This window comes from Rana temporaria, chromosome 3, assembly GCF_905171775.1.
Source record: "Rana temporaria chromosome 3, aRanTem1.1, whole genome shotgun sequence".
Taxonomy (NCBI): domain Eukaryota; kingdom Metazoa; phylum Chordata; class Amphibia; order Anura; family Ranidae; genus Rana; species Rana temporaria.
Genome location: NC_053491.1, coordinates 194,896,059 through 194,908,116, shown reverse-complemented (window position 1 = coordinate 194,908,116; position 12,058 = coordinate 194,896,059). Strand labels below are relative to the sequence as shown.

The window sequence follows — 12,058 nt, the reverse complement described above, 5'->3', positions numbered from 1 at the left end:
CATGATGGTGAGATGGGTACTGGAACTGTAGGGAAAGTAGGTTGTTACAAAATGTTGCATTCCCCTTGTATCCACTAAACCAATCTCTCTAAAAAATGTGTCAATGTCTGTCTGTGCAGAGGGGTCGTATTTGTCTAGTGAAAAATATAGAATACTGTAATCATTCCATACTGCCAGAACTGGGAAACCTGGATGGAGAAACATACTTCAAGACTGCTGGAGACTTTCAAGAGTAGGGTCTTTGTATATAGATATTGGCATGGATCTTCAGAGTCTGACTACATGAGAATGTAGAACACGTGGATACCAAAATACTGACTTCCCTGGAACAGGTGGCATATTCTGACTATTGCTTTTTAAATGTGGTTACATAAAGGAGGTTTACAGTTTCTTCTTTAAAATATGTCCACTAGCACAGGGCTCGACAAATCCCGGGCGCCAGGTCGCCATGGCGACTAGAAATGGGGTCCTGGCGACTTGGCTTGGAAGGGGGGCAGCCCCGAATTGGATGTAGCGCAGCAGAGGATCAGTCTTCCATCTGAATGTTCCCTTAATCACATGGATAAAAACAAGAAAATATACTTTATCTCTGAAGAAAATAAAAACCATTGTGATAGTCAAATTAAAATGTTTTCCAAATGTGATTTGTAGATGTATTAATCATAACTGAATCATAATTTTGATATGTTGCCTCTCCTGTTTTAATCTGTGTAGTTTCATTAAAGGTACACCTTGTCACGCTTACCATTTTTCTCCTGAGCTAATCTATACTAGAACCCCTACTCATTTACTTAGAGGATAGTCGTAATCTGCTAATGCAGAATCTGGTCACAGCATACAGCTAATACTCTCTTCAAAGCTAGCCACATCTGTGCAGCAAGACTTCCTTGACTTTATAGATGCCTCCATTCTCAAGGGATGGCTGCATACAGGTCCAATGAGTGCTTATTGCACAAAATCAGGCGCTATTGAAAGAAATGTGCCACATATGTCTTTCTAAGATAAGTAGGGTGAGGAGGTTCCAGTACAGTTTAGCTAGAGCAGGGTGACCGTATACTTTCACTAAAAGTACACTTGCAGGACAGCTTTTATTTTTATTTATTGCTGAAAGCAAAGTTCCTGAGGGAAGACTGGTTTACGCAACTGTAACTCATAGACTGAACTGAAAAATGACAGTGAATCAAGAGAAGTACAGACTGTACTGAGACAATTTTCCCTCATGCTTTGATAATAAGGCACAGAGCAGTTTGCTTCTGTCTACTGATTGTTCACATGCAATATAGTCTGTAATACATAAACTTCAATAACCATTTCATATTTCCTTAGGTAAAGGCCAACTCTGTGAAACAAGAATTTGAGAAGCAAGATGAACTAAAACGCTCAGCCATGAGAGCAGTGGCAGCACTTTTAACCATTCCTGAAGCAGAAAAAAGCCCGTTGATGAGTGAATTCCAGTCCCAGATCAGCTCAAATCCTGAACTGGCAGCCATATTTGAAAGTATTCAGAAAGATACTTCCTCTGCTAACCTGGAATCAATGGACACAACTTAATCATACTGAGGAGGGACCATAACATTGAACCATAAAATGCACTGAAATTGACAGGTTCCAAGAGACGAAAGAGAATGAAATATCTTAAATTTCAAGCTTCACAATGTTCCACTTTCTTTATACTTTAAGAAGATGGTTTGGCTTAATTCCATTGTTGCTTTTTGTAGCATTGATTCCAGGAATATAAATGTCCATAACCAAGATATTATTGGTTTGACCATTTTTAAGATGGCTATAGCTTAGAACACAATGTTTGAAGATAACTTCCAGCATCCATTTGCTCTGTAATGTTTAGGATTAAAACTGTTAAAAATGGACCATGAATATAATTTTTATTCCTTTTTTTTTGTTCTTCAGCAGCTGAACACATGGCTTTTTGTACAACTTCTGTTTCTTTGATTCCACTGCATAAAAAGTTCTGGCTGGCAGGTCTAAATCTTTGTAATGTTCATTAAACCAGACACGACCAGAAAGTAAATGGCCCTTAAAATCTGGTATGATAGCAGGATATATCCGTAATCTACATTCAGTTTGCATGAATGGATGCACAAATAAGTATATAAAAACGCATGCTACTTTACACAAGCTGCAAATGGGCTACCAGATATCCTTTTACAGAACATATAAGCATTTTGATGTCCTATAAAACATTACATATGATGTTTGACAGTGTGATCACAACACAGTGCGATGTAGGCTCTCAGCAATTTAAATGGCCAATTTCATGAACACTTTTAGAACATGTGAGAGTATGGTCTTTATTGTGCTGTCAAAGTTTTTTCCTCAAAACATTCATAATCTCTTCTTGTATATCTTTAATACTTGTGGTGAACCATTCACTACCTACTTTAGGATGTGTGCTTGTGGGCACTCTTCATACACTATTTTAATCTAATGAACTGCAAGTTTATCAGAACTCATCTGGCTTGGCATGTGTAAGGTACATAGATCCTTTGGGTATACTGCGGTTTTGGGGTGTAGTTGGTATTTTTGTTCTTGCTAAATTAAGCATTGGTATAATGTTTCCCTAATCACTCTAAAGGTTTTCAGCTTTCCTACATGAAAACACCAGGTAATGTTGGAGGAAGGTTTGAGCGTCAATGGTACCTAAGAAAAGAAAAATGTACATAGATTATCAAGCATGTATAGCTCTAGTCCTCAAAAGTCACAACTGATCTGGTGGGATATCCAACCAAGCAGAGAATTGGTGTCCACTAAGAAAATGATTTATCCTTCACAAAATGGCATGTTTTTTGGCACTCCTGTTTTTAGAATACTAGTTTTCACTTTTCTGAGGGTGTTTTTAATTATTTGTGTGTTCCAGGCTGTCACAAATGGGACAGCATGATTTGTAGAGAAACTAGAGGTATTCCTCCTGTGTTTTCAACATGGGAAACTCCTGAGTGCCTCTGAAAGCCCATCGTCCTGTCACCTCCAAGGGTGTCTAGTTTTGCACTGTAGAGTTGGTCAGATTCAAGTTTCAGTATCTGCCTTGTTTAGCAAAATAGTTCTCCCCCTCTCGGCTTGCTTTATAGTAAGTGACCCATATAAACCAGGGTTCGACAAAATCCGAGTGCCAGGTCGCAATTGCGACTAGAATCAGCGACCTGGTGCCCGGGGAAGCATCCTGTGTGTCCGTGCGCTCCCGCCGCACAGGCCGGTAATTGAGGCCGCGACATTACGGCCTTCTGCAGGCCTATGCTTCCTTCTGTGCTCCGGCGCCATCTTGTGGTGGCCGTTGTCATGACAAGTAAACCAGCAATACTAATGGAGCTTCCCATTTTTTGGGGGGAAAATAAATAAATAATTAAATAAAAAAAAATAAGACAACAGTAAAGTTAGCCCAATTTTTTTTTTTTATATTGTGAAAGATAATGTTACGCCAAGTAAATTGATACCCTACGCTTCAAAATTGCGTCTGCTCGTGGAATGGCGACAAACTTTTAGAATTAAATCTTCATACTCAACGTTTAAATAAATTCTACAGGTTGCATGTTTATAGTTACAGAGGCGGTCCAGGGCTAGAATTATTTCTCTCGCTCTACCAATCGCGGCGATACCTCACATGTGTGATTTGAACGCCACTTTCATATGCGAGCGCTACTCACGTATGCATTCGCTTCTGCACGCAAGCTCAGCGGGGATGCGGGGCATTTCTGGCTCCTAACTTTTTTAGCTGGCTCCTAAATTCCAAGCAAATTTGTCAAACCCTGATATAAACTATACTCAAAGTAAATCACTGCTGCTACAGGGCCCGGTCAATCGGAGCTTATGTACATAAATCCTTAGTTGTCTGTAGTTTATGTACATTTTGGCAGTGGATTCCATTTGAATCTTTTTATAGAAATTTAAGAAAGTGGGTGGAATTTATGTAATTAAAGTTATAGTTTCTAAAAATGAAAGTGGATAAAACAGAATTCCTAACTACTTCCTAATAAAATTAAACAGAATTTCTTGAACAGCTATTTTTAGTGCAAGTCAAAATAAGGGCCTTTACTTTCGGGCTGGGGATTTATTTTTTGTGCCTGCAGAGTTATGATTATAGATATTTCCAAAGCAGATAATAATAAACAAGTAAAACAAATCTTCTTACATTTAATTTTTTCTTTATAGTATGTGCTAAGCTTCCAACAAGCTATCTAGTAGTGTATCCATTTTGTAATGCATCTATTACCCAGCCTGCTCATTTGTAAGATGCACATGCCCAGTGTTCCTGCTGGTTATGATTTATTTTTAAACCATCACATTTTACCGGATTTTTTTTTTTTTCTTTTATACTTAAAATGATTTGGTCTGATATTATTTTGTAACATGGGTCAAATGCTAGTTTTTATCATAACTACGTTTAAAGGGTTATTCTGTAAAAATAAAAGCCTGTAAGAAATGCAATACTTCTCCCTCTATTAAAGGTGTATCTGTTTTTTTTTTTTTTTTTTCTGTGTTCAATTGTTCAGAACAGAAAAGTAGGCAAATTTGCTTCAAACTTATTTTTGGGGTTCCATTTTCTGTATAGAGACCAATATTTTTTTGAGAGGTTCAGGCTAAATTATAGTTAATCCTTATGGTATTGGATATGTTGTATATGTACCCATTTTCTTACAGAATGTGTAGTGGTTTTGTACATTTTCTTTCTCTGTTACGGCCAGAAAAAGTCAGCTAAATATGAAATAGTCCAGATTTTTTTTTTCACAGTGAGAAGAGTTTATCTTTGCAGAGGCTGTTGTAAAAAGCTGCACACTGTATACATAGAGCTGAAAGAGAATTTTTGCCAGTTAAGCCGCCCACACATTATTATTATTAATTTTTTATTTTATTTTTTCAACCAGCAGGTTGAATAAAATAAAAAAAATTCCCCCATCCAATGCAGATAGGGGATTGCTATGGCCAGTGGCACTGATATCTGTGAAAAACCCAACAGGCTGTTTGTACAGAGATCGATGGGTAGGTTGACTGCCATATAACCAGCCTGCCCAAAATTTGTCCGGTCTCTGCTAAACTAGACGAATATTAACCACTTGAGATTTGCGATATAGACGAAAGATGTCCACAGCGCGGCTCTCAAGTGCCGGGTGGACGTCCTGTTTACATTCCCCCTGCGCGCCGCTGGGGGCGCGCAGCAGGGAAACACTGTGTCCGTCGCATCGCTGGGAAGCTGATGCGCGTGCCTGGCGGCCGCGATGTCCGTCAGGTACCCGCGATCGGCGGTGACGGCAGGGACGTCGAGCTCTGTGTGTAAACATAGAGCTCCACGTCCTGTCAGAAAGAGAGGAGACCGATCTGTGTCCCTTGTACATAGGGACACAGCATCGGTCACCTCCCCCAGTCAGTCCCCTCCCCCCACACAGTTGAAACACACCCAGGATACACATTTAACCCCTTCCTCACCCCCTAGTGTTAACCCCTTCACTGCCAGTCACATTTATACAGTAATTGGTGCATTTTTATAGCACTGATCGCTGTATAAATGTGAATGGTCCCAAAATTGTGTCAAAAGTGTCCGATACGTCCGCCGCAATATCGCAGGCCTGACAAAAAAATCGCAGATCGCCGCCATAACTAGTAAAAAAAAAAAATAATCATAAATCTCCCCTATTTTGTAGGCGCTATAACTTTTGCGCAAAACAATCAATATACGCTTATTGCGATATTTTTTTTTTTTAACAAAAATATGTAGAATACGTATCGGCCTAAACCGAGGGAAATGTATTTTTTTTTTTTTTTTTTTTAATTGGGATATTATAACAAAGTAAAAAATATTGTTGTTTTTTTTTTCCCAAGATTTTCTGTCTTTTTTTTGTTTATAGCGCAAAAAATGAAAATCGCCGAGATGATCAAATTCCACCAAAAGAAAGCTCTATTTGTGGGAAGAAAATGATAAAAATATAATTTGGGTACAGTGTTGTATGACCACGCAATTGTCATTCAAAATGCATCGGCGCTGAAAATTGGTCTGGGCATGAAGGGGGTTTAAGTGCCCAGTAATGAAGTGGTTAATCCATGTATGGCCATTTTAACTCCACTTAATTCAACAAACTTTTATCTAATTCTCATTGACATCTCATATGCCATCTCTTTTAGATGATGTATGTGTCCTGAGAATGCTGTATAAAACGTGTAACATGTTTGCAAAAAGATTTTGATATAGTGAAAAATGTATTTAAAATCATACTTTTTAAAACTTTTTTTGTTTGTTTTTACCTGTAAGTACTGTTTTTGTGTGTTATCTGTAAAACATGCTTGCCGAGCATTCTTTCAAAATGTGTTCATTGGTTACAGCTTAGAATGCTCCTACAAATTGTTGATCTCGGAGAAGATTCCTACTGATGCAGTGGTAACTAATATTAGTACAGGGGTCATAGTGTCTGTTCTGAACAAAAGGTCTATTCTTGCTGAGTGTGCATTCTGGCAGTATGCTCTGTTGCTGTCTGGCCTTCAAGGCCTCCTGCAAACACTCATATGAAACTAAGCAGCATTTTTTTTTTCCAGCCAGAATTTGCAAACTGGGTACAACCTCCTGCACTCAGGAGTGGTGCTCAATAATTGGATGAACTCTCACTATTCCAGATCCACTTCCACTTTCCAGTGTTCACCATGCCTTGTTGCCTACCTCAGACTGGGGTAGTCCAAACTCGCTGTGTTGGAAGAACAGAGGGTGCACCAGCCTAGTGCATTATCTTTAACAGCTTCAGCCCCAGAAGATTTTACCCCCTTCCTGACCAGAGCACGTTTTGCGATTCGGCACTGCGTCGCTTTAACTGACAATTGCACGTGCGACGCTGTACCCAAACAAAATTTGCGTGCCTTTTTTTATATAGAAATAGAGCTTTTTTTTTGGTGGTATTTGCTCACCTCTGCGTTTTTTATTTTTTTGAGCTATAAACAAAAGAGCAGCGACAATTTTGAAAAAAGCCACTATCTTTTTTGCTATAATAAATATCCCAATTTTTTTTCAAAACTAATTTTCTCTTATCGTCCATGGACGGACACGGCTCCTTAAATCTTGACAAGTGGGTTATGTTCCCTGTTTACAGGAGAGGACTAGGCAGAAACATGCTAAATAATTAAATACATGTTACATTAACAGTTGAACAGCCCCGCCCAGGCTGCGGTCCCTCCAGACATAACCCTCCTCCCTGCAGTATGCAGCCTCCGTTTCGTTCTGCCTAGCAAAGGACGACGTATGGCTCCCTTTGGGCCCCCACCACCCTGAGGAGTTATTTTATTTAAAACATTTTTCTTGAAGAATCTTCTTTCAACTGTCAGCTGAGAGACGGGCTGGATAATGTAGATCCTTGTAGTCTACTCAGTCCGACCAGCGAGCACACCTTTGCAAAGAGGCTGGGTCTGCCACGACATACCCCATGACTCCTGGGGTGGCTGGTGAACTTTCCACTCCGAGGTCCGCATATGACCGGGCTGTGGTGTTGTCTCACTCACAGTGGACCGGGCTGACAGCTACCTCCATTGCGGTTGTAGGTCTGTCAGGAATGCGTCAGCGAGTCCTCGCTTGGACGGGTAAGTACAGTCCCTCCCGCTTAGGTGGATTGGTACGGCTGGGGTTCGGGGTCCTCTTCTCCCTTCCCTGCTCCTTTTCCCTCTGCTGCATTGCTAACATTGTCGGGGGGGGGGGGGGCTTCCTGAGGGGACTGTGGTATCTGGCCTGCATTTTTTTTGTACTGGGGGTACTTTCCCTGTGAGTTTTTTTACTTTTAAAGCCCTAGAAGGCTTTCCCTGATTTAAATGTGGCATTTTGGCGGCGCTGGCGCAATTTTTTGGGTGGTTTTCAATTGCATTGAAAACTCTCATTGGCGGTCATTTTGTCGTAGCCGCGCTATAGCGCAGCTTACATTGCGGTCTCCCATTTTCCTGTGGCTGTGTTCTGAACGCTCGGTGGCCATCTTTGAGTAGTCCTGGCCCCTAGTGCTGAATCCTACGGCGCACACAGGTCTCTTCAGATGCCTTACAAGTTACCTCACGTTTTTTTTTCCTCTCCACACGCTGTGTACTGAGGGCGGGTGGCAGCGCTGGGCAGTCTCCTGTGGTGAGTCCCCTTAATACCCCTGGTCAGCGCAGCAAGTGGGTGGAATACCCTGAATAGGGCCCTAGGAGCTTCCGTTTTGGAGTCAGTATCTGGGTTCCTTCCCCAACATGCTTGTGGTGACAGCAGGTGTTAGCACCTGGAATTCCCACAGACGTTTTACTGTTAGTCCTGGACACTTTTGTGCCAGGGTGTGGGCGGACTGCGGACGGGCGTGGGTTAAGAGTGCTCGGTCATGGAGCCATGGACCAGGTACCTGGGTCGGTGCATGATAAGGAACTTGTATGTGCTTTTCTCACTGCTGTAAGGGACTCCCTTAAGCTGCATAGTGCAGCTGGGCTACCGCTGAGGGCTCGGTCTTTTTTGGGTCACACAAATCGGACTGCTCTGGGTAGGTTTTTTCCTTATGTGCCCTTCTTTGCTAATTTCTAAGATGAGAAAAGCCGCAGAGGGCTTTTGTAGTCCCTCATCGCCTGGCGGTTCAGTGCCCCTTTGAGGAGAGCCTTTTCAAGAGGTGGGTTTCTTCTCCAGTGGTGGACCCTCCGGTTGTCATGTATAGGTGACCACTCTCCCTATTGCGGGAACCCCAGCTTGTATGGATCTGACTCATAGGAGATTCGAAGTACTGACCCATTCCATGTTTTACCATGCTGGGGTCTGCCTTGCGGCCTATTGTGGCCACTACACTGGGGTCTCAGTCACTCACTGAGTGAGCATTTTGCACCAGACAGTGGAGGAGCACCAACTCTCTCCCGAAGCTATTAAGCTAGCGGACCAGCTGGTCCAAGTCCTTGTATATGTCTGTGATGCTTCATTGAATGCCGCGCCCTTGTTATCCAGGGCTTCTGTTTCAGAGATGGTTTTATGCCGCCTTCTCTGGTTGGAATGCTGGCCAGGCCTCTAACCTACGTCCTGGCAGATTTACCCTTCATGAGTGGGAGACCTTTTGGGTTCTCGCTGGACGACATTATCAAGGAGGTCACTGGAGGGAAGAGCGCTCTCCTCCTTTAGTCCTCCAGGGGGAAGGAGCCCCGCCATCGGCCAGGTCCTTCCTTTCCCACGCCAAAGCGGTATTTTCGTCAGTCAGGGTCCGCAGGCAATCCCTCCCAGGCCGACAAATGCTCAGCTGGGGGACTAAACCGTCCCTGGGTGCGTAAGCAAATCACACCGGCACCCAAACCCGCCAATTTATGTAGCCTCCCTGCCCCGTCTCTGGGGTGGGGGGGTCGGCTTTGCAGGTTCACAACTCTAAACCTCCCTGCTCTCCGACCAGTGGGTCTGTGAGGTGGTCTCTTCGGAGTACTAGATAGGGTTCCCCCCTATCCACCAAACAGATTTCTTCCCTCGTGTCTCCCTTTCCCAGCTCGTTGGTATGCCTTGGGGCAGTGGGACTTGCTAAGCTGCGGGGTAATTTTACCTTTCCAGCAGGACGAGAGGTTTGAGGGTTTCTATGGGCCTCAGGCCCTGAATGCCTTTGAACAATGGGTAGTTCCGCATGGAATTTATTCGTTCGGTGGTAGCTGTGCTCTATCCGGGGACGTTCTGGCATCCTCTGATATCAAGGACGCATACATGCATGTCCCGTTTTGCACATGTCAGAGGTTTCTGTGCTTCGTGATGGGGGAGGACCACTGTTAGTTTGTGGCCCTTCCTTTTGATCTGGCGTCAGCAACGAGGGTTTTCACCTAGGAGCTCGCACTTATCCTAGCTTTGTTGGGACAGCGAGGCTTTGCCATTGTGGGCTACTTAGAGGACTTTCTTCTGAGAGGAGCTTCTGACTCAGGATTAGTGGATGTGTCTATAGCCATTCAGACCCTCAGAATTTGGGTGGGTGTTAAACATTTGGTCCTGGTTCCGACTCAGCATTGGAGTACCTAGGGTTGATCCAGACTCCTCGGTGGCGAAGGTCTTTCTTCCCCTGGAGAAATTGCAGACTGTTCAGTCTGCGTTAAAGGTATTGGCATTGCGCAATCGGTCTTCTCTCCATTTACATACAAGTCCTGGGCCTGTGGGTAGCCTCTTTCGAGGTGGTACCATATGCCCAGTTCCACTCGTGTTTTCCAGAGGGAGATACTGTCCAAGTGGTACAAATCTTTGTTTCTGAATCATCAGATTCAGGTGCGCCACCTAGTCAGTTTCTCTGAGTTGGTGGCTGAGATCCCCGATTTTTCGGTCTGGAAAGTAGTTCCTTCCAGTGGACGGTGTTTTCAACAGACGCCAGCCTCACGGGTTGTGGGGGCACTGGGGGGGGTCCGGTCCAGTCGGCCCTGAGTCGCTGGACTTTTGTGGGCCTACGGCCACACCTTCCTGAATGCGCCCGCTCTTGTCTGATCTCGGTAGCTACCCTGGGTCGGGCCTGGTTAGTACCTGGGTGGGAGACCGCCTGGGAATACCAGGTGCTGTAGACCCTACTGTTCATTGTCCTAGTACTTTGGGCGATCAGGCTATGCCTCTCCTCGTGGTCGAGGAGGTTGCAAGGTCGTCTGATCTGGATTCAGCTGGACAACGCCCCGGCTGTGGCTTCGGTCTACCATCAGGCGGACTACTGGAGTTGCCAGATGCTGGACCAGGACGACTGGTCTTTGGACTTGGAGGTGCTTCAGCTCCCTTGCAGGAGGTGAGTCTCACGGGGCATGGATCTCCTGGCCACTTGTCTCCACCGCAAGGGTGTCGAAGTTAGTCGACAGGTCTATTGATCTTGTACAAACGTGTCAGTTGCACTGGTGGCCCTGTGGGGTCTATCTGTGGCTTTATGCCTTTCCTCCATCGTAGTTGCTTCCTCGGCTGCTTCACAGAGTGGAGGCTGATGGAATCCTGATTATTCTAATCGCTCCAGATTGGCCTTGGCGTCCTTAGTACGCCGATCTCGGGCGCCTGGTAGCGGAGGTACCATGGCGGTTGCCTTGGTGGGAGGTCCTTCTGTCTCGAGGTCCCATACTTCCTCCTGTTGTACAGTCGCTGGCTTGCACAACATGGCTATTGGAAGCCAGACTGTCAGAGACCAGGGTCTGTCCGACTCGGTCATCTCAACCATGCTGAGGGCACGGTAGTCTTCTTCCTGGAGGATCTACCATCGCACATGGAAGGCCTACATCTCTTGGTGCGAAGAGATGATGGTGACGTACTCGCTGTTTGGGGTCTTGCTGTTTTTACAGCTTGGAGTTGTTCTAAAAATTGCTTACAGCACCATTCGGGGGCAGATTTTAGCCTGGCTGTGTTCTTTCAGTGACCTTTTTTTGCAGCCCATCCCCTGGTGGGTGCCATTTTGTGCAGGGGGTTTTGTCATATACTTTCCCCACCTCTTCCCCAATGAGTTTTGACTCTGGTGCTCTCGGTTCTTCTGGAACCTTCTTTTGGAAACAGATTTTTCTCTTGACACTATCGCAAAAGGTGGCCACTTTAGTGGCCTTTACCTCTGTCAGAAGGTTTTCTGGGGTTGGCGGTCTTGTCTTGCAAGTCGCCATGCTTGATCCTCCATAAGGATTAGGTGGTGTGCCACGACCTTCCCTTCTTCCAAAGGTGGTTTCGGCCGTTCGCCTGAATAAGAACTTTGTTCTTCCATCCTTATGTCCTTGGCCAGCGCATCCTACAGAGTTTGCGTTTCATACTTTAAGCGTGGTACGCGCCTTGCGGGTGTACCTGCCTGCTACGGCTCCGTTTTGGAGATCTGACTCTTGTTTCGGTGTCTGCTCCACCATTTCTCGGTGGATCAGGCAGACCATCATATAGACCTATGCTCTTAGGGGGCGGGTGCCCCCTTTCGGGTCACGCCACTTTTGACCAGGGCAATTGGTGCTTCCTGGTTTATTTTATTTTTGGACATCATGCTTTGGTCTCACAGGTGTGTGAGGCGGCAACTTGATTGTCCGTTCACATATTTTCCAAAAATGTACATGGTTGCTGTGAGTGCATCTTCTGATGCTTCTTTCGGCCGCAAGGTTTTGCAGGCGGCTGTTTAAAGTTGCACCT

At 44.6% G+C, this 12,058-nt stretch overlaps 1 protein-coding gene and 1 pseudogene across 1 annotated transcript in view; both read left to right on the top strand.

Moving 5' to 3' along the window:
• The window catches only part of CAND1 (cullin associated and neddylation dissociated 1), a 68,037-nt gene extending 66,058 nt beyond the window's left edge, over nucleotides 1-1,979 (top strand). The window contains exon 15 of the mRNA XM_040344047.1: nucleotides 1,327-1,979. Coding sequence (XP_040199981.1) covers nucleotides 1,327-1,551 — 225 coding nt within the window. The 3' untranslated portion in view covers nucleotides 1,552-1,979. The remainder of the gene's footprint in view (nucleotides 1-1,326) is intronic.
• An 8,399-nt stretch (nucleotides 1,980-10,378) lies between these two features.
• On the top strand, nucleotides 10,379-10,497 carry LOC120933862 (annotated as a pseudogene).
• The last annotated feature ends 1,561 nt before the right edge of the window (nucleotides 10,498-12,058 follow it).